Below are 22,044 nucleotides of genomic sequence, written 5' to 3'. Positions count from 1 at the left end.
TCTCCTTTCCTGTCTTTTTATTTCCTTTTTTATACACTCCAATAAACTGCCTGTAATCCAGCTCTGCTGCACACAGTCAATAGGATTGCTACAGCCCAGATGGATTAAAGACAATAAGACTGTGGATGGACATGCTCTGAAAAGCACAGGCAGTTAGTTTGAGTGGGTTCGAAACGAATTAAATTAGGATCGGATTAAATCTCCACTTTAGGTGTACCAAAACAGTGACAAATGGGTAAAGAAAATACTGTAATCACAGCTAATTTAGTGTGACCGCGGAGACGGTAGATAAGTGAATTGGGAGCCAGACTTGGTATTACCAAGTCTAGTTGACCTTTTTGCAGTGGCGTGGCAATTGGGTGTACCCTGTAACCTAGTCTTACCCTTTTCGGACTAAGGAGATTACAATACAATAAAGAGCTAGCTAGATGGCAACCCCGATATTTCCGGAGATCACCAAGGAACAAGGGGAGCCGGAGAAAATATTATCACAAATCCACAAAACTGCCACAAGCACATAATAGCACAGATGGTGGAGTTACTCTGTAGTTCCCCTGAAGCTATCTTAGTCTTCCTAGCACGAGATCTTGCGTATTTCGCTCAGACGCTGTCCCAGTACAAGGCTGTTCTCGACTTGAGGATTTCGACGTATGGGTTTTATTCGCGTTAGAGAGTTATAATTAAATAAAGAAGTCCGAGCGGCTAATAGAAGATCGAGCTTACCCGATACTTTATTTCCTGTGCCTTGAATTCATGCGAACTAAGTTTAGAATAGTCAACCTTCTCTGTTTTATCCCGGCTCTTCTCCAGAATAATATCCTGCACTTGTTACACGAGAGCTCAGCACACAGCACCCACGGCTTTGCTCGCCGTTTCTAATCGGTCCTGGGTCTTGCTTGTGAATGTCGCCTTAACACAACTGGCCACCACATTGTTAATGGCCACAATCAGCGGCTCTGGCGAGTTGCGCCTAGAGAAAATGCCATTCATAATCTCAATCAACGTGTTGGAGCTCGCTACTGCCTTATAGCCGAGATCAGATCCTCAGTCCATCTGTTGTTATTGTAGTACGCCGTTCGCGACGAGCTACCCCGCCCCTCACGGACAATCTCATGCTGCGACTCGGCGGCGGCCCAAGAAGGAAACCTGCGCCATCCCAATATGCAACACAGTCAACTTCATATCCTGCTCTGTCTGGATCACAATCAGCCCGCGGATCTGGCACCACTGGTAGCCAGCATCATCCGGCGCATCCCAGCGCGAAGAACTGCTTGCCCTGCTTTGCCTGAGGCTTGTAAATTTCTGCTGGATCACGCGTCAGGTCCCGATCACTTCACAGGCCATTTCCACCCCTCTTCTTCGAGAGCCGGTGCGCCTGGTCCTAGATGTTCCTCACCTGTATCATCTTCCCGCTCGTCGAAGTGATGATTATTATTATGCGAAGTCCGTGCAATGGCCGATCAACATGTTGCTACACGGCACTGGGACGACTGTCAGTGGTGGAAATTCATGCGTTCCTAAGACCGACTAGTTATCATCGACAGCATTCCCCCGTGTTATCTATGGGCCAGTGTCCGCCGTACATGGAATCAGCAGCGCTGACAATGACCTTGTCGTCACCTTTGCCATCTAATGTTCGCAACTTGTCAATGTATTCTCGAGCATCCTAGACAGCAAGTCCAAATGAAGCAATCATATTGAGCACTTTCAACCAAAGATGAACGAGTTTTTCAATGTGATGATTTCACCTTAGACATCGCGTTCAGCTCAACCCAGTGATGTGATGTTTATGTGGTTTGCAGGCTGACCGTACTGGGATAAGAAAGGGCTGAGGGCACAGGGTTGGGGCTGGGCAGCTTCCCACCATATTCTCGCTCACCATGACAACGCCCCTTCTACCTTCTTCCTTTCCTCCCTATCTTTAGTATTCTTGATATAGGACTCAATATGATTTTATCAGTCTGATCCGCCTGCCGTCACAGTCACCTGGGGTTGTAGTTGCAGCGACGAGCGTCCTCACTCTGGAACTCATGAGAGTGCACACGGCACGAGGAGACTGCCGCAGATCGAAAGCTGAAACGGTCTTCAAACAGCCAAATAGACATATACGCAATCGAAGATACCCCTACCAGTACCACAGGTCAGCAGACGCTCAGTCATACTGCTAATGACAGTAAAGAATTCCTACTCTCGGTGGGTCTGGCTGAAGGTGTGACTAAGGAAATCACAACCGTTAACTTAGGAGTGGACAATGCAACCAATCAGACTATATATTAAAGGCAATAAAAGCAGGGGCTTGCCATTATTTTCCACTCCGCAGATCAACTAACGTATTTCACGGTCGAGCTACGTACACGGCCGAGCTGCGCATCTGCTTTCCCATACAAATAGCACGTCATAACTTAGCCATTCTGCCTTTTTATTAATAGAAATTTAATCTGAGGAATCTGTAGTTGCTTAATCAAGTGGATTATAATTTTTAAACAGCTAGTACTATTAATTAACTAGATATTATAAAATTACCCAATATTTCAAGCCTGGTATATGTATCTGAGACCAAACCAAATTTCTTTACAAATTATTTACAATACCTATTGACACACCCATATAGAATGAATTTGTTTAATATGAACAATAATAATGTAAGAATTGTTGAGTTATCCCAAGTTAAAAAGTGCCATCTTGTATGGGAATACAGACGCGCATCTCGGCCGTATACGTAGCTCCACCGTGAAATACGTTAAGTTAATACCTATTCTCATTAATAAGAAAAATCAAGGAGACTTTACTGTACGGATTATTGTCTTCTACATTACACTGAAGCAGTATTAATTAATCAAGGCCAAGAGCATCTCTGGGGGGGAATTGCCAAAATTTGCTAATTCAGTTGCGGGGCAACCCAACCATGGCTCGCCCCTCCATAGAGTCCATACAAAAATTTATATATGTCAGGGACCGAAATCGTGGACTATGCTATATAGGATAGGCTATGCCAAAAGGAATCGTTAGAGGAAAGAAAGAGAAAAGTCACCTGTTGTACTCGAAGGCCAATAGGAGCAAGAGGCCCGAGATCCAGCCCTTTACAATGTATCTTGCAACACAACAGGGATTATATTAATTTGACTTTATTATATGCAATATGCTGACCAGAGTGGGTCAATATTCAGCTGACCGACACAATATGAACGGTAAAGAATCATAAAACTATGCCAAAAAATTGATTAGTATTTGTATACCACCCCTTTGCCCCAAAACCGCGTCAGCGCGATCTTTCACTCTTTATTATTGCGCTTTGTGTAAAGCGCTGGAGCCCTTTTGACCTCTCGGGCCTATTTACCCTATTGACCCCATTGACCTTGTTATCCCTACTACCCCTATCGTCCCTATTGCCCCTATTGCCCCTATTGCCCTACGGACCCTCGAAAATATACGTCACGTGATTTTCTCCTGATTTATTTACCTGTCCTTTTCCTATCTTTTTTCCTTCCTTCTTCAACTATTCCTTTTTGTACATAGCCTATCCTATAGGTTCTATGGGTTCAGCCCTTGGCGCTTTGAATATCTTGACTGATCAAGTTCCATGGTTGCTCTAACCCTACCATGTTTGCTCTAAATTCTCCCATAGCATATCTTCCTTATGATTCTATGCCTTGCTGGTTTCTGAATACACGTCATATGCTGACCCTTTAAGTGGACACCACATGTGTTCAATAGGGTTCAGATCAGGTGAATAAGGTGGCAATTCCATGCAGCTTATCATTACCCTGCAACCATTTTGTAACCTTTTTGTCTGAACGAATAGGAGCGTTGTCATGCATAAAAGTACGGCCCGGTTCCCAAATAGTAGGCAGTAATTCCACTAGGACTGTAAGATATATGTGTGCAGTATCGCATTCTTTTTTAGCTTAAAATCTCACTCCAAACAGATAAAATCACTGCAATTTGTGCCCCAATAGCTGCCCAGACAATTACACGGATTGATTTGCGTTTCTTATATGGCTGAATGTATTCTTTTTTCCACTTTTCACCGTGCATATTAAGTCGAAACACATCTATGGCGGTGGCCGGAGCTCAATTCAGCCAAGCACTTATCGGACCAGATCATGTTCTCCCAATCACTGTCGGTATAACAAGTGTCGGATCTCCTCACTTATCCCATTTATACAGGAAAGCTATAGCATATACAAATTTATTACCAGCACGCTGCGGGCTATGCATACAAGTGCACAATATCTGTTTCTATTTGGTGCATTAGACCATTTCGCGGCCGCTATGATGCCCAATACTATTAACTTGTATAGTTCTAGTATAAGTACTCGAATCTGTGCTATTTAACCAGCCTAATTACTACTCCCAAGTTACCCCAAGTCTCGCCTAACTTGCTAACTAATAATAAAAGCGTCCAGCGTTACCCAAGCGGCCGTTAAAGAAGTCAAGTCTAAACTATCTTTACCACCCAAAGCAACGGCTGCGGAGCCAGAACCGATTAATAGCTTCTAGATCACCAAGACCAAGCAGCAACGGGAGAAGTTTAAAGACAAATAGTAACATCTGCAGACGCAGTGGGAGGAATAATAATACTCGCAGATCCTTACACAGTAGCAAGCCCAACACGACTTTTAAAAAACAACATCATTTCCGGTAGAACAGCAGCAATTAGCACAGGAATAGCAATTATATATCCACCATAATATGCAGACCCGGGCCAGCTGGCAGAATAAGCGGGAGAACATAAACGCTTAGGCATAATATAAACAGTATTAACTAGTACTACAGCAATATAATTAACGTGTGGACTAGGGAAGGGCAAATAAACAAGTTAATATCGAACTTAAACATACAGAACACATCATGGGATGACTAGATCCAGCCTCTACAGAGGTAATTTAATACCCAGCAGTCTAGGTACGAGGTGCAGGCCAAACTTTACTCGCACCTCCGCCAGGAACACCTGGACCTCCTGTGAACCACCAAGAGCCTGAAGATCAAGACGGCATTGGCACAAGAGGCGAGTAATTAGCACAAGTTTAACACATAAGAGAGCATACAATCCTAGTACAACCTCCTATACAAAGAAACTAAACATGCTCCGCGCTGAAGAAATTCTGTCAGGAAAAGTCAACGAGGTGAGCGATCTATTTGAACCGGAAATGGCTGACCCTATGTGTTGAATTTTACCATCCGAGACATTGCGGAATGGCTTCAAGATAGCAAAGCAGAGTCTTTGATATTTACACAACAGCCTGACTAGGAAGGAAGGAGGAGCCCAAATCCTATTAGTTTCCTTGAAGGTCGAAAATGCCAGGGCCTGGGCCGAACCTGCCTGAGGCACCAAAACGTTATTCACTGTTGATCCCACAACATAGAGATTTTCCCACAATTCCTGTACGATAGAATTCTTTCTTCCTTCCTTCCTCTTCTACGTTTAATGTTCGTTAGATCGCCACCTTAGATATGATCTATCCATTTTACCAGGGTGTACGGGATCATCGAAGAAAAGTCATGATAAGGTAGGTATAAATAGGGGTCAATTTCCTATCCAAATAATATTTTACTATCAGTCATTCAATCCAAGAAGTTGAATAGTCAATGGAAAAGGCTTCACTTGCCTTTCTACTCATAATTTAACACTGCGCGAATCAATTTTTTGAAATCACGCTATTCACCCGCACTTCAGTTATCTTAAACTTATGGCTCTCCTGTCTGCTCCACGTTATGAGCATTCAGAGGTGGTAACTGATGCAGATTGTAATAACGAGACAACAGGAGCATCCAATGGATGGTGTTGACTCGATTTTTACAGTATGGAAATCACAATTATAAACTTTGGTGGCACAAGATAGCTCTTGTTGTCGGATTACTTTGAGCCATACAGGGTATAGCATTAGGTCACAATATCAGAATCTGTTATTTCTCTACCCTGTTATCATTCCAAGCCTTGGGCAATACCTAGCAAAACCCGGGGGAATGGGATCCGGATGTCTGCTATGGCTAATAGGTATGGTGTCTTTGATGTCAGTGTTAACTATCAACAGGGCTCAAAGAGCGCATATCGCATCGCATTCAAACCTACTGGTCCTCGTGCCGGTACGTAGTCGGATCCCATCAATGAACTCGCCCCAAGATAACTTCTCCAGAATTTAACCTATATCCAGTCAGACATCGACTTAGACTGGTTCGACATTTTGATAAAAAGATAACAATTACGAGCTGTTAGGCACGCCAGTATTGGGATTATGTCTCCTATCTCCGTCCTAAGACTCAGATGGTAATTGAACTCGATTTACGTGGAAACTCGCTTACAGTCAAACCGTATATTATTCCGATTTTTATGTTTACCGCAACTGGAATGAACTTGATACGCATAATGTTTGACAACATAAGAAAGCTTCGTAGAACAACAGTCTCAGACTAGTGTTAACAAAGGTAGAAGAGTATTTTATCCTTAACTGAATATGAGATTATGAAGGAATGCATATACGCGTCTATTGATTGCAAGAGCACCTTCCAGTCCCGGATCAAGATATGTACCGCGGTAAATACGTCGTCTTTATTTGACATCTATGATTTGTGGACGCTTGGCTGACACATGAGCGGCCCACACATTGAAAAAGGATTTGAGATCGTGCGGAAGATGTGGAATCTGATATACCCAAGAAAGCTGCTGAACGGCCAGCGCAGGGATTATCTGACCGTTAACTTTAACTGGGGAGGTGACACACCCAAGGCACATTTCCTTGCTAATGACAATTATGGCAAGCACATCTCAGATGCTCTGTGTTCTCTATTTGCGGACTTTGGATGGAATGAGCATATTCAGGCCCATAAAATGTTGGACGCATAGTGAGTTTGATCCCGTATCCGCAAAAAGTGAAACTATCACAGATTAAATAACCCTGGCTGTATGTACAATCATAGGATGAGGCTTTATGGTCTATACCTGGCATGCCTTCATCTACTCCTCGAATTCAGGGCCTAATATCATGGTCTATACGAATCCTTTACCGGCAAAGGTGTTATGGCGTGGCTAATGACCTATATTTCAATATCAACCATAGGAGGCTTTCCACTTTCCTTATCATGACCAGAGGCCAACTTAGTTCGAGACTAAATAAAAGAAATTTTCTCTAAGTAGATTGTGGTATTCAATCATAGGTTTTCGTACTGCTATACTTCGTTCTTTACTTTTTTTTTTTTTTTTTTTTTTTTTTTTTTTTCCCTTACAGGGCGTCTTGACCAATTACTCTGCCGTCTGGTGAATTCAAACAGGTAAAATATTCGAACTCCATCTGATTCCGTGCTACCTGGTGCTATGAACCCAGTTAATCGAATGTACGCCTACAACTCAACTATCTTTGAACGGGTCGGATACTCGGCGATCGAAGCCTTGTGTCTCTGGGTTACGGTGCTATTCAGATCGTGTCGACTATTCCTGACTGTGATTGTGAGTTGAGTCTCTCAGCTTTGTATAAGGCTATAACTGATCCTCTATGAAGCCCTTCCCTTATATGCATCTTCCTGTTAGCCGCTGGTCTCTCTTTCTGAAAGAGCACGATAGTTGTGGGTGACGAATCGGACCAGTTGTCTTGTACATGTACGTTATCTTGGGTTTGTAATATGGCTTTTGACTGATTATATTTAAATAAGTTCATCTACATATTCACCATCTGCTACTCTCTGGGTGAAGGACTGACGCTTTCCAGAACTCTTCCGAGGTGTTTCCCACAATTCAGAGAGACTAAGGGATGGCCTGGCCCGTTTGCACCAATAACACATTCGTAAGCATTCACCTGGAACATATCCACTCTGACGTATCTTTCTAGCAAGTTTTATAGACGGGTTCCTGGTTTGACTTTCCCTCAAATGCAAACCGTGATATCTCCAACCGGTGCATGTAAGTAGACGCTGCTGGTCCTGGTTCCGATTCTGACTCTGTCGCGACTATTCACTGAAAACGTGCCTTTGGCCAGGTTATCTTTGCACTATCGAGCCTATCTACAATCCATGCTAGGTTCCATGTATGTAGAATACGATATATTCAGCTATCTCACAACGGTAGACGTTGGCTGCCCCCTTGTCCTTTTTTTTTGGGGGGGGGGGCTTGTTTTCTATCTTATCCAGTACCATTCCAACAGTCCCGGAAGAGATGCCAGTCTATACTACAATCCCACTCTCCGTAGTAGTGAAAATCATATAAATTCTGGATCCAACTCCCGCATATTAATTGGTATGAATTCACAACGAATAGAATAAAAGACGGTTGTAGTATTCCTTCATTGGTTACCATGGTGCAGCGCCCCTGTTATTTCTCAACGGAGTTGGACAAACAAACGCAGGCTGAACAGTGAATATATCAGGTATGAAAACTCTTTCTTTCCCAACCCCCATAATACTCCCTATTCCTGCCGTTGTCCCTTTTCATCCTTTCGCTACTATTCGCCCTATCCCCACGGTTGTCCCTCTTCGTCTTTTTGCTACTAGCTATTGTATACTGTCGACATTCTCGCTAATTTGTCTCATATTCCCCACATATCATGTCATCAACCATGCAGCGTGAACCAGATAAACACTTTGGCGTTGGTAAGCTATGGGCCTGTTTCCCTTTTCATTCTACGAGGCAACGAGAATCCGCCAAGGGTACCCTCCGAACCATTATGGAGAACAACAAGACCGAATGGAATCAGCTTAGGCTCGCAGGCGGCAAAGCACAAGCAAAACGCATTCTCCAAGAATCGATCTCAGCATTTCCAAAGTTCGTTCGCAATGGTCATGCGGATAAACCTGAATGGGCGATCGAGGCCCTATACAATATATCTGTTAGGATACGGCTAGAGCAGCGCAAGGAGAAGTCAAGAAATGCCACCCAACGCAAGCGCAAGCGTCGAGCCGCCATTGAGTCTGAGTCTGAGTCAGATGATGTTGAGCACAGTTCTGAGGAGCAACCCCAGCCAGAAAATTGTGCTAGTTCGTCTACACAGCCCCTGCAACCGCCATCCCGCAGCTATAGTACTAAGTCGCAGTCAAGAATATCCAACGAACGCCACCGATACGTCTATCCCATCCCTCCAATAATGATTGAGGTTCAAAACACCGTCCCCGGTCTCGACGACGGTAGCTATAATGGGCTCGCACATACCTCGTTACTCTGCCGCGAAAACACCCGGCCGCACTCCGACGGGTCAATGCAACCAGACCATATATCCTACCAGAAATGGCAGGAGTTTCTCCAAGAACAGTGTGGGTTCGAACCGACGGCCCATGTTATGCGCTATACCAACTCTCAAGGGACGCACACGGTGGTTCGCTCCCAGATGCAGCTGCAGTATATCTTTATGAACACCCATGCCGACCAAATCCAGTTCCATATTGTGGAAGACCCCAACCCACACCAGTGCAGGCCAATACCGACCTTCCTTAACTTTACGGACGAACCACACAGTCGTCAGGACACTCCAGGATGCGGAATGATAACAGAGCAGTTACTCTCACGCAGTCCAAAGAGTCGCCATCTGGACTATGAGCAGGGCAGTGATACATATGAGGATATGACGAGACTGTCGGCAAATATACTCCGTACATCCCTGGAGCCTAGCGATAACATACCCCATGAGCAACCACTACAGGAGCAACATCAACTACAGGAGCCGATAAATCCCAACCTGGCTCCCACTCATGGCGCAAACCAGCAGGAAGAACAAATCAGTGACACTACAGAGCCAACAGTGGCCGTTCAGCATACAGTAACCACAGACCCCTCCACTGGTGAAGTAGTCACCCACCCAGACCACAGCCAGTCCACACAGCAAACAGTAGACCCAACCAATACAGGTAAGCAGATAACCGTTTTCTAGTCTATTTGGCTAAGAAAATCCGTTAGGGGGGCCGACCACACCCATTTCTATTAATAGTAAGAGCGATAGTAACAATGAGACAGACAATGATCCAGATATTAAAGAGCAGACTGGCAACAAGGATAACACAAAAAACCAGGTAGATACAGAAGATGAGGAGTTGGCAAGGGGTCTTTGGACCAACGAGGAACGGGTTGAGGAGCAGTAGGTTACCCTCTAGTGGATTGCTAGATTATTATTATTTAGTACTAATGATTAAACAGATTGAGAGACTTCAACCACGATCTCCAATATGACGAACTCAACGTTGAAATCTGGCGCCTAACCCTTGATGCCTTTCGGTTTCCCCATAATGCGTATCAAAACCCAGATAAGTGCATCCCTCTGCCTGGTGTACGTCCGGACAGATATCCCCGACCATACCAGTTGTACGAAGCTGTATGGATGCTGTACAACGAGGCGAATAGTGTCCAGAATGGCGGCTTCCTGGCTAACGATCCTGGATTGGGCAAGGTAAGCGTTGAACAACGACCTTTATCCCCTATAATTCCATCTTTGGTTATTATGGTTTTCTTTTTTTATTTGTTTCCCTTTCCTCTTCCATGAGATATGCGATCTGCTCCCATCCGATATTCTCACCCAGCCTCTGGTACGGTGCAAGTAAACCTCTTCTTAACTAACTCCATATTGTGTAATACTTAGACAGTCTCTGTTCTTCTTGCCATAATTATCGGACGCTGGTTAGATATCGCCAACCAACGATTTACAAAAGAGAGAGAGGAAGCAAGGAAAGCAAAGAGAAGCTCTCCGCCGCTGGTGTATCCCTGTAACCACGCAAACGACCTGCCAATATGTTGTCCTTGCCACCCCAGTAGCCCAACACACAAACTGAGGAGCTATCGGATAGGGATAACCTATGTGATTGTTGATCTCATACTACTCTCAAACTGGGCGCAAGAATGGACGTACTTTTTTGATCTGCAGGACCCCATACTCGGTAATAGTGAGACTGGAATGACGGTCCTTATTGGGCATCGGAAAACTGTCCTTGGCATGCCAACAGTTGAGGGGTGGGTGCGGCAACATGGTGTCGACCAGCTAGTCTATACTGAAGCCAGACGGTTCAACGAGCTACTGGCTAAAACGCAAGGCAAGACGTACTACAAATACAACGGAATGACTGCAGAGGAGGAGCAAGAGCTTACCAACACCACGAAGATGATACATGACGCCGAGTTCTCGGTTCCAGATGATATGACACGGTTTATTATTATAACTACGCCAGAGAGCTACGAGTCACGCGTTCAGCGCTATCTTACTCTCCAAGCACAAGTGCCGGCCGCCCCCCACATTAAGAAAAAACCACGAGACATGACCCTCATGGGAAATATTGCCGCCCGTGTGGTACGAGATGAGTGCCATTCCTCCTGGCAGACCACCAGCAGGTTATTCCAAGTCTTTAGGAAACTAGATCGCTGCAACAAGCCGGCGTTGTGGTTCCTATCGGGCACACCCTGCCCGACAACGCCAAAGAACATCAAAGGGTTTGTGGAACTAACGGAGACACCAGAATGGGCTAACCACGAGGAGCTCAAAATCTACCGATCTTTTAGAATACAGAGGATCGGGGAAGCGTTCGAGAAGGTCGTGCGGTCTAAAACACTTAATCCGGAAGCGCTCGCCCAATGCCTTGACGATGTGAGAGATTACCTCAAACATATTAACTTTGAAAAACGGACGGAGAATTCCAACTGGTTCGGTCGACCACTAATAACCCTACCGGAGCAGATACATAAAGATTTTGTCTGCCCATTGAGCGAGGAAGACCGAGCCAACATTGAAAGCTTCTTCAATGACATGAAGAGTCAAATTAGTGAAATAAGGTATCAGGGCAATGCGGACTGGCGGTTTCAACTAAGAAGTATCACCCAGCGCATCCGCATTGCAACTGGCATTCCAGGACTACTCCGCACCGCCCAGCGTCAGAATAAAGACATTAGTTCCATTCCCTTCACAGTGGATGGGATGAAGAAGGCAGAAGTTCTTCCAAACCCCGAAGGGTCGTGGTTTGACAAGAATATATCAAGTATCATGGAAGGCTCCACTCGTTGGGCCAAAACGCGCGAGGTTATCGACGGCCTAGGTATGGAGGATAACAGTAACGCCCCTCGCAAGCTGGTGATCCTTACACAGTACCCAACCACCGCCGTGATCCTGTCTCTGGTAGGCTAACAGCATCCCCAGCGAACATAGACAGGAAAAACGGCTAACTAATCCCAGGCACTCCGTCGTTTCTACCCCCATATGTTCCCTAAGCTCATGCTCGCGAGCACACCCAAGCGTTTCGAATTGGTTAGAGCATTCCAAGAAGGCCGCGCAGGTGAGATGGTCAACGTCGGCGACGAATTCCAGAGTCCTGGGATCCTGGTGGCCACCACCAAAACAACGGCGACCGGCCTCACCCTGCATCGTGCCGCCCATCTTATCCTGTTTGAGGTAGATTGGGTGAGTAGCACCCATAAGCAGGCATGGGGTCGAGTTCGCCGTATTGGACAAAGGAGTCCTTACGTCTGGACCTACCTCTTCTGTAACAATGACATGGAGGTTGAACTTCGCATACAAGTCTGCAACCTCCAGAGAAGCCAGCTAGCCGATGTTCTAGGCACGTACCGAAAAAAATCCAAACGGCGACGTCAAACAGAGGTTGATTTTGTTGACAATGCATAGACGCTGGCTATATCCGTGTTTCTTGACCCGTAACTCATTAGGATACTTTGACAATGGCCCCCTACAGTATAGGTGTTTAGTATTCGTTGTGTTTTATATCTACAGCTTAGTACATAAACGCACGTTTGTGTTTAGAAGCAAGTCTATTTCGGCAAGCAACCAATCCTTCAGCTAACCAGTAGGAAGATTGCAATATACGACATAAGAAACAGCATTAGTATAACTTAAACGTAGTAGGAAGACAGTTCAATGTACTTAGACAAAGTCAAGTTTTACATTGGAAAACCATACTATTTTACGTAGTGTAGCTTCCCACGACGTCTTAAAATAGTAGAAATTGGTGTATAGTGGTCAGAGTTTTCATAGTTGGATCGATCGCACATATTTCTGACAGACTGGGGGCAGCTGTGGCCGTAAAATACTATAGTAGCCACCTATCAGATATTGTGAATAGGTGCAATAGGGGCAGTAGGGGCAGTAGGGAGAGTAGGGAGAGTAGGGACCAAGATATGCACCATGCACATTGGCTTCGCGCACTTTACAATATCGAGGCATCTCAAAACAACCGGCGTTGCTGTGAGGAGTGCTCGCAGAACCTAAACCATGTCCATCCCAATGCTCACTGCACACCGCGTCATGGACAATGATATTCAACAAGATGGCCACATGTACGATACAGGTTGACCAATGACACCAAATTGCTAAGTTTATGCTGCGAACTGGTGTCCACGAGCAATTCCAGCAAGTTGAGCTCGACGACCCTGCTGGCGGCATACTCGCACTAAACAATAGATAGAAGAGGCCTCGCCGCCATGGCACTAGACGCTGAATAATAGGTAGGAGGCCCCGTACCAACGTGTGGTTAGCTTACCTGGCAAGAAATACATACAGGAAGCCATATATCGTCATGGTGAAGCAGGAGACAAGGGGTTGACAACCCAGCGCCACGACTCCAAGTGCGACAAAACGGGATGACAAGAAAGAGCATGGCTTTTTAATTTTCGTTTTGTTTTACAGCGATCCGCTGTCTTTTTTCCATGCCCTTGGCGTTTATGCCAGCCATCTACTGACATTCCGTCTTTCTTTTGTGGGATTAAGGTGGGATTTTATGGTGCTCAGCCTCAAGTTATTGCTTCATTGGCGAAGCGCTCCATGTTATACAATACATAGGCGGGCTACAACAGGTTAATAGAGCTTTGATTGATTGGTGGCTAATTGGCTACAGGGACTACAGGGACTATAGAGGCTATGGAGAGTATACATTTTGTTAATACTACAAGAAGTACATAAGAGTTAACACAGTAAATAGAGGTAACCCATTCTTAATCACCTGGCTGTACAAGCAAGGACTGACCAGCTATATTAGCTCTAGTAACTACCTTAGCGGTAGCTACCAGGCCCATTGCAACCAGTTTCATCGGAATTATAAATATCTTGTACAATCCTTTGGTGCATAACTCTGATATGTACAAGATCAAGCCACTCTTTAGTAATCTTAGGATCCTCAGGTTTGGCACGCTGGTAATTATATCTTCGAGAATATCTTAATTTAAGCTCATCGCGCCGTTTGGCAAAGTTATACACCAATTTATCACTAACTGTCTGGATATGTGTTGTACCACGTTTAACAAGAAGAATATTAACCATTTCTTGTATATGTTATGGTCAGGGAGCAGCCCCACGTCGGTCTAATGATATTATCCGTTGCACAAGCGATTCCTCTTAATTTTGAATTATTTTATGACTGTTGGCACGTGTCTCGCCGCGACATGTAATGCCATTAAGTCGACAGTGTAAGATTGTATGAGAGACATTAAAACGCGTGCTGCTTCAGGTATTGCGTTGATTTTGTTTTTTAGGAGCTGAATTGCAAGTTGGGCACATTTCTCTTTCCCAATTGAATCATTAAATTTGTACGCGCTTTTAGTGGCATGATGGGTGGTTAAGTTGAGCAAGTATTTTGACCGGGGTCAGATTCGGAGAAGTGAAACGCTCGCTTCCGATTACATTATTGCGGGTATCCTTACGAAACCGTTGGAAAAGGGAACTTTCTTAGAGCTGTGCAAAAATTGTAATGATCGAGGTCTCCGCATCTTGAATGGCCGAGATTACCTACCCTTTTAGGAAATCCCTTAAGCTTCAAAATCTCCAGGCGATAGGCTTGGGTGTGTCGAGGCCACCGCCTACCGAATAGGTCTAGCACCCTTGTAAGCAACCCCCAAGTTACTAAATGTGCATCGTAACGGTACCACTAGACTGAAGAGACAATAGAGACTTTGTACATGCCACTTATACCGTGCTTTCCCTTACATGGCTATGTATTGTGAATCGTCTCAATCCGGTAATAATTCGGTATATAAAGCTCATAAAATTCACCCACGAAATTCAGCTCGATCAGCCATGTTGGTACCAAGTGATAAAATCCCGAAGATTTGCCAGGAGCGAAGTTTCCCAGGTTCGAGTCTTGACCCTTCAAAGGCCCTGCAACACTGAAACATTACGTAGTCAGCTGCCTTGGCCAATGGGCGATACAGAGTTGTCCTCGGATGAGCCAAAGTAGACATAAAACTTTCTGAACTGTTGCGCAAACGCAAGGCTACCGGAAGCCCTAACTCCAGCTTGCCAATATCTTACCACACCTTATAAGGGAAATGGGAAGGATTCTTAGTTTACGCCCATACAAACTGTAACTGATATCGTGATTCTCCTGTATTCGACTAAATAGCCACATCCCTACCTCCAACTTAGTGGCCAAAGGCAGTAAAGATTCGTAACAAACAATAGTTAAATATCACTTCACAAAATTCCACCGTCTCTTCAGCGTATCAAAGGATAGCTTAGACGCAAATTGTCATCTAAGATGAGAAAATTACGAAGTGTACTGTAATACTGCAATGCGCTTTCAGATGATCGACTTAAAAATAATGAATATATTGGATTTGTGTACATTTGATTAACTTCGATTACCTAGGTTATAATCGTTGGCGACAGTCCCGCCGATATCTTAGCGGCCCTACGCCTTTATCAATACAATAACATATTACCTACTATCTACGAAATTCGCACGGAGCCCACTACTCTGGGTGGCGTGATTGGTATTCCGTCGAATGGTTCGGGACTGTTTCGTCGACTGAGGCTTTGGGATGCCCTTCGAGCCCGAGGAGTGGAAACGTCTACTCTGTCCGTGCATGCGGTCAAGGGTCATGTAATCAGCGAGATGGACATAACCTCCTGGAGCTGGAAAAAGACTGGATTTGAATATTTAAGGACATGGAGAATTGATCGTATGGAAGTCCTCTGCCAGGAGGCCCACAACGCCGGTGTCATCATTCATCACCGTAAGCGCTTGAGGGGCATTGAGGAAGATGAGGAAGGTATTAGTGTTTCCGACGGCACCCGCGACAGAGCAGATCTCCTCCTTAACTGTGATGGTATCCACTCCATGGTCCGCAAACATTACGTGGATCCTAGCATGTCGCCCGAATACTCAGGCATTTCTAACATATTCTCTTTGGCTCCCACCGCTGGGCGGTGTTGATTGACATTCTCAACATGACTCTAACTACTGATGGGCTCTTGGCCTTGTTACCTTGCACCCAGAACGGTAGTATGCTTATTGGTTCTTTTCTCGTGAGGTTCGTATCCCGGCGGAGGGTGACACGAAATGGGTGGGAGTAGCGAGGAAAAGAGAAAGTGGAAAACTTAAAGTCGACCTTACTTGACCTTATCAAGGAGTCGGAATGGGGCAGGACCCTACGGGAGGTCGTCAAACTGACCCAAGTGCTCAAGTTCTGTCCAGTGTTTCGACTGCCGTTAGGTGGAAATTGGTCCAAAGAACGATGTCTCATTATCGGTGATGCAACTCATGCGATCCAACCTCATGCTAGCCAAGAAGTTTCAATGGTGTTGGAATATATTTTCCTCCTGTCTCAGATGCTAGCTACCCATCCACACTCGCTTAGTGCGGTCTTCAGAGTGTACGAAGAAAAACGAAGGGCGCGAGTGGACGAGATGCACAAGGCTGCGGAACGGAATGGCAACGTGCTGAAGAAAGACCGGTCCCTGGGTCTGTGGCTCAAGGAGCTTGTGACTTCAAGAGACCTGGGGATTTATGACTTATTCGCGCTGGACAAATTAGGGTTGGGCCAGAAGGCGATGGCTTATAATATCGAGGAGGATATTCTTAGATATTCGAAGGACGCAGGTCACTTTGTCGGTTACAGGTTTAGCATAAAGAGCTTTTAGGCATCAACTTCAACTTTTCATAATTGTATAAGAGCCCCTGAAGATCCTTTGTCACTGGACTACCTACAGGCTGCGAACAAGATACTCCGAATCAAAGTTCTCGATTTACTGAAATTGGGTGGATTGCAGATTCACAGTCCTTTGGGCCTCCAGGTACTCTGTACCTTACATAGCATTCTTCATCGCCCTCAACGCAGCCATAACCTCCACGGGGTCTGATTTCCCGGTCTTCTTTTGAATTTCAGGGTCCTAGCCCGTCAGTTAGACATCTATGATTAAGGAGTTCACTTCAGACTTACATTAACTCTCATGAACACGTTATGTAACTGTATCCTGTTAGACCTGCATCTTTGGAGTCAAGTGTAGAGTAATCCAGAGACCAACATACCTTCTCATCCCCAATGGTAAATTTACCCTGCGTTTCTCGATTCTGCTCCGCAAACGCCTGCAACTTCTTGATTGGTTCCGACTGCGAAACAGTGAGGCAGAACGCGACATTGCTTTTGGTGTATTCATGACCAGGCTATAATCGTCAATCGGTATTCCAACACTGTCAAGAAACATCTACTTACGTAGACCTTAGTATCGTCAGGCAAAGACGCAAGAGTCTCATTCAGCGCCTTGTGCATTTCCGGTGCTGTGCCTTCGAAGAATCGTCCACAGCCTGGACATCATTAGCATCTAAACTACAACAAAAATGAAAGCAGTAGGTAGTAAATAGAAAGCTTATTCCATACCCGCAATAAACAAAGTATCCCCCGTGAAAACCACCCTGTCTTCCCCATCCTGCATGAAATAGCAAATACTATCTTGAGTATGACAGGGCGTATGAAGCGCTTTGACAGTGATCCGCTCCCCAATCTTAAATGTCTCTCCGTGTGCGGGCGTCTTAGTCACCGATTGACAATTTTTTCCACCGATGACTTGGAGGGAATCGAATTTTTCCAGCTATGGTTATCAGACTCGACCTCATTGTCTCTGTGGGGGACATAGTACAGTACCATTTGGTTGTTACCTCCCGCGTGATCCCAGTGGCTTTGTGCCATGGCATGTTAATATCGATATCATTATTATTATTATTATTATTATTATAGCGGAAACATACTGATGGGTATTAACAATAGCCGAGAGGATAATTTTTCCTGCTTTTATTTGAGAGTCTAATTCCGGGACTACTCTATCCACTCAATCAGTTTTTGTACCCCTGCAGGAACGCATGCTCAACTGCGAAAGTGGGCTGGACTGGACTTACTCTGGCGGATTAGCCGGATCGATAATCACAGATTGTCGAGTGGAGTCATCAGTCACCAGGTAGGCGTAGTTATTGCCCTTTCCGGGCCCTGAATAGAGTCAGTATAAATACACTTAACATGGATATGGAATATGGGAGAGAATATGGAATAGAATATGATTGATGGTTTGCTTGCTTACACATCGGAATCGATTGAATATGCATGGTTCGGACGGGATGAAGGGGAAATCTGGGTCTAAAGCTGAGTCTGGGTCTGAGTCCAATGGAAGATTGGATAGCTCTCGTGAAGCTCATGGATGATGGATAAGAGGATCATGTAACGTAATCAACCACCGAGCCGCGGACTTTTTATTGCAGTAGGAAGCTGGTGCGGGGTGTTTATAATCCAGATGGTAGGATTGATATAGTGATTACCTCATAGGCTGACGGTAGCCACATTGTGGCTTGTGCATACATATATGGAATGGCTAGTACTATTTGACAGCCACATTCAGTATCGGAGGTATGTGGATATGGACAGAATAGTTAAATTAGAAATAAATTGGCATAGCATCATTTATGTTTATACTACCCCTAACGGTCGACTATCCCATGTATCTATACTATCCCACCCGTATTTCTGCAATTCTTTCTGATCAGTCATTCCTGCCATGCTAGCATCCTTCAGCACCGTCTCTGGGCTAGAAAGTATCTCAGCAGATACATCACCACCAGATAAGGATACGATATTATCCTCGTTGCAAACGCGATCCTTTAGCAATCCTACCCAGTAATTAGTACTCTCCTCGCAGACAGCCGATACATAAGAAAGACAAAGCAGCCGTCTCTTCGACTCCCATTCCGTCGAGCCTAGAATATGGTCCAGCCACATATAAACCCCTCTGCAACAATCATCCTCCTTGTCTGACTGCGTAAACGCAAGCATATTGACCATCTCCTCCGTCAACGTCGTCAGAAAAGCCGGATATTCATCCACGATAGTCCAGAGAAACCGGTCCCATTTTTTGAACGCATCGACTACCGAGTCCCCAGTTTTCTTCTCAGAAAGCAAGATCGAATCATGAACAAGAGCTCTTGAAAGTACACCAGCGCCCATCTCACACTCCTTACATATCGACGCCAATTGCGTAGCAACCGACGTCAGATGCTGCTGCGCCTTCCTCTTTTTCAGCGGTGGCTCACTAGACTCCCCTTCCCCCAGTAACTGATCTAAATTAGCCTTGATTGCGGCCTGGACCGGTCCCAAGTTACCGCTGCCCATGCCATCTGAAGCGTCTGATACCTCCGGGGCAAACATGGCAGTTACATCGGTCTTGGCCCAGTAGTAATCCCAGAGCCATTCAAGGGACCGTTGTGTGGCGTTTCGTAATACAATTAGAGACGGTAGTTCGCGATGAGTCGCTTCATGTCGCAGCTCTACAAAAGAAGCCGGTAGTCCCAGATCCATGGCTCTTTGAAACATGGTTTTTCGCTGCCCGTGGAGTTTAGAGTCAACGAGACCAGTGACAAATCTGAAGTAAATTAGTTTTCTATCCGGATAGGCAGAATATATAATTACAGTTATGGGGGAAAATACCCAAAAAAAAAGAGACAAAGAGAGAGAGAAGGAGAAATCAGAAACATACCGACAAAAAGCCGCCGAATACGTAGCTCGAATTGAAAATATTGAGTTTTTCACCGAATCATCGTGAAGAATAGCATCCGTTAACAAGGCTGTAGCCTCGACAGGGTGAGGAAGATTCCCGCGTAACTTCCAACATTCAATCTTTATTTGAATTCATCAGATATAACACGGTATACAGATCAGGAAGGGTACTACATACCGTAGCGCAGGCCTTGGATCGCATGTCCGGTCCATCATATGTTGGGGGAGGATAGAATTGATTCCGCACAGCAACTAATTGGGACTGGTCCTTCCATGGCGTGAAAATGACTTTCGCCATTGCATCCTATTTCTGATCCTCGTAGCTGGTGATATACACCTGTATCAGAGATATCATTGGAAGAGCATCATATAATTGTATGCTTTGCTGGTGATTTTTGTGGACGGTAAATAGTTTGTCCGTCTGCACTTTTCTCTCTTGCACTAGGACGGGTTAGGTATGGTGTTAATAAGACGGTGCACATGATTTGTGATCCAACACTGTTTCTCTGTGCTTCCTACTGCTACTATATCTGGCTAATATACTGGAATGTAAAGTTGTCGCTCGTTTGTTACGACACTGTTCATACCTATAACACTAATCTAAAGTCAAGTGTATTCAGACAACCATCCCTTGGGTATCCCATTCACAAAGCAACACAAAACACCATGCTATGCAACGCTGAGAAAGAAATAAAAGAGCGACTAAAGCCATCCATATCCATAATTCATGCAAGGTTGACTCCCTAGATTGAAGAACTGCTGAGATCCGGACATAACATGCCGATCGAGGTCGTCATCGTCGAAAAAGAAAGACTTATGCATCATATTTTCCGCGGGCTTGACGGGCTTGTATGGCTTAGAGCCCGGTATTTTCTGATTTTGAGCAGGGCTTTGCTTCTTGTTCGATACATGTTCGTCATCATCTTCGTTTTCAGCATCCTTATTGTCATCTGCCTCGTTGTCCGACGATGGTGTGAAGGTTTCTTCCAGCTTGAGACCCTTGCCTGAAAAGCTATCAAACGGTGTGTCAAACAAAGAGTCTGGGTGGTTGTAAAGGCCCATCCCTACAAGTTCTTCCTCAGGTTTCGGTTTATTCACTGCTGGCGCAGAAAATGATTTCGAGTTATCGTCCGGCTGCTGAATAGGGAGGAAATCGGGAGTCGATGGTCCGGTCAGACAGCCTGATGACGGTGCACTTGCATAGCCTGATCCTGCAACATTTGCTGAAGGCATACTGCTATTCATAGACATCATGTTGAAGGCCCAGCCGTCGGACATGGGCTGAGTGGCCGCCGACATGCTAGATCCGTTGGTGCCCCATGCAACCGGATCTACCTGCGACCCGTTCATTCCAACGAAAGATGGTTGCTGCATAGGTGCCATATATTGCGCGCCGGAAAAAGGACATGTCTCAGTTGAGAATGGGATATCAATTGACACATATGTAGGCAACATACTGCCGTCCGTCATCATAGAAGGGGATACGTCGGTAGGTTGAGTACACATTCCCATAGCTCCAAGGTTGTTCTGGGTTGGTTGAATGTGCTCTGAATACGCCGCGGATTCTAGCGACGCTGGATGCCAGCTGATTGGCCGGGTGGCTGTGTGCGTGTTAATGGCGGACGCCAGGTAGGCAGGATCATAAGACGCCTGGTACTTCTGAGTCGGAAGGTGTCGATATATCGGTGAGGTGTTGGAAACGGTTATCCTCCGTCTGCCAGCATTGGAAGGACTGTTGCCAGCACTTCGTGGTTTCATCACTCTACCCGCTTGTTTGGGTTTAGGGAAAGCATTCACCAAATCACGAAACGTTGATGAAGGCAGACTGGGGTGGTTGCCTTGATACCACTGCGAGCTCATCCAAGAGGATTGGGGTTGCCAAGTATCGGCCATAGTGAAAATGGAAACGACGAAGGCGACTTGGAAAAGGTGGAAAGATTTGGTCGAGAGGGTTGCGTCTTTAAGAGGTGGACTTGCAATAGTCGATGTGAATAGACATAGTTACACCCAAGGTAGATTAGTAGGGAAGGTGTGAGTGGTGAGACGGTAGTAGGTTATAAGGAATATGGAGTGCAAACAGGCTCCATGGATAATGGCGGCAAGATGGAATTATGATCCAGAACCTATCATTAAAAAATGACACAGGGGCGCAAAGGTCACAAGGTAATAAGGCAAGGTACAGAATAAAGCAAGTGCCTTCTCCAGTACCTTAGTTAAGTAACATACCCTATGGACCAGCCGAAGTGGAGGACAAATACCTAAATCAGGGATGTTCCATTTTTTTTTAAAAAAAAAAAAAAAAAAAAAAAATATATAGAAAAAAG

At 45.2% G+C, this 22,044-nt stretch overlaps 4 protein-coding genes across 4 annotated transcripts; 2 read left to right on the top strand and 2 right to left on the bottom strand.

Annotated features, from left to right (window-relative positions):
• Positions 1-8,546: 8,546 nt before the first annotated feature.
• On the top strand, positions 8,547-12,578 carry ATNIH1004_001527 (uncharacterized protein; the record flags this gene model as incomplete). Its single annotated transcript, XM_033566226.1, has 5 exons — positions 8,547-9,828; positions 9,878-10,055; positions 10,115-10,364; positions 10,554-12,074; positions 12,132-12,578. 5 exons carry the CDS (start codon positions 8,547-8,549, stop codon positions 12,576-12,578), a joined length of 3,678 nt encoding a protein of 1,225 aa, XP_033431983.1.
• A 2,310-nt stretch (positions 12,579-14,888) lies between these two features.
• Positions 14,889-16,823, top strand: ATNIH1004_001526 (FAD-dependent oxidoreductase; the record flags this gene model as incomplete). Its single annotated transcript, XM_033566225.1, has 4 exons — positions 14,889-14,930; positions 15,550-16,023; positions 16,187-16,246; positions 16,311-16,823. 4 exons carry the CDS (start codon positions 14,889-14,891, stop codon positions 16,821-16,823), a joined length of 1,089 nt encoding a protein of 362 aa, XP_033431982.1.
• Positions 16,824-16,988: 165 nt separating this feature from the next.
• On the bottom strand, positions 16,989-20,018 carry LAS1 (rRNA-processing protein LAS1; the record flags this gene model as incomplete). Its single annotated transcript, XM_033566224.1, has 9 exons — positions 16,989-17,072; positions 17,123-17,149; positions 17,212-17,346; positions 17,396-17,487; positions 17,561-17,595; positions 18,076-18,163; positions 18,679-19,586; positions 19,701-19,840; positions 19,899-20,018. 9 exons carry the CDS (start codon positions 20,016-20,018, stop codon positions 16,989-16,991), a joined length of 1,629 nt encoding a protein of 542 aa, XP_033431981.1.
• A 404-nt stretch (positions 20,019-20,422) lies between these two features.
• ATNIH1004_001524 (uncharacterized protein) lies at positions 20,423-21,613 on the bottom strand (the record flags this gene model as incomplete). Its single annotated transcript, XM_033566223.1, has 1 exon — positions 20,423-21,613. One exon carries the CDS (start codon positions 21,611-21,613, stop codon positions 20,423-20,425), a length of 1,191 nt encoding a protein of 396 aa, XP_033431980.1.
• Between the last annotated feature and the right edge of the window lie 431 nt (positions 21,614-22,044).

The sequence above is a fragment of the Aspergillus tanneri genome, assembly GCF_003426965.1.
Source record: "Aspergillus tanneri strain NIH1004 chromosome Unknown AapTan_2_pilon_pilon_pilon, whole genome shotgun sequence".
NCBI classification, from domain to species: domain Eukaryota; kingdom Fungi; phylum Ascomycota; class Eurotiomycetes; order Eurotiales; family Aspergillaceae; genus Aspergillus; species Aspergillus tanneri.
Note: the sequence above shows the minus strand (reverse complement) of the source record. Positions and strands in the feature narration are given on the sequence as shown.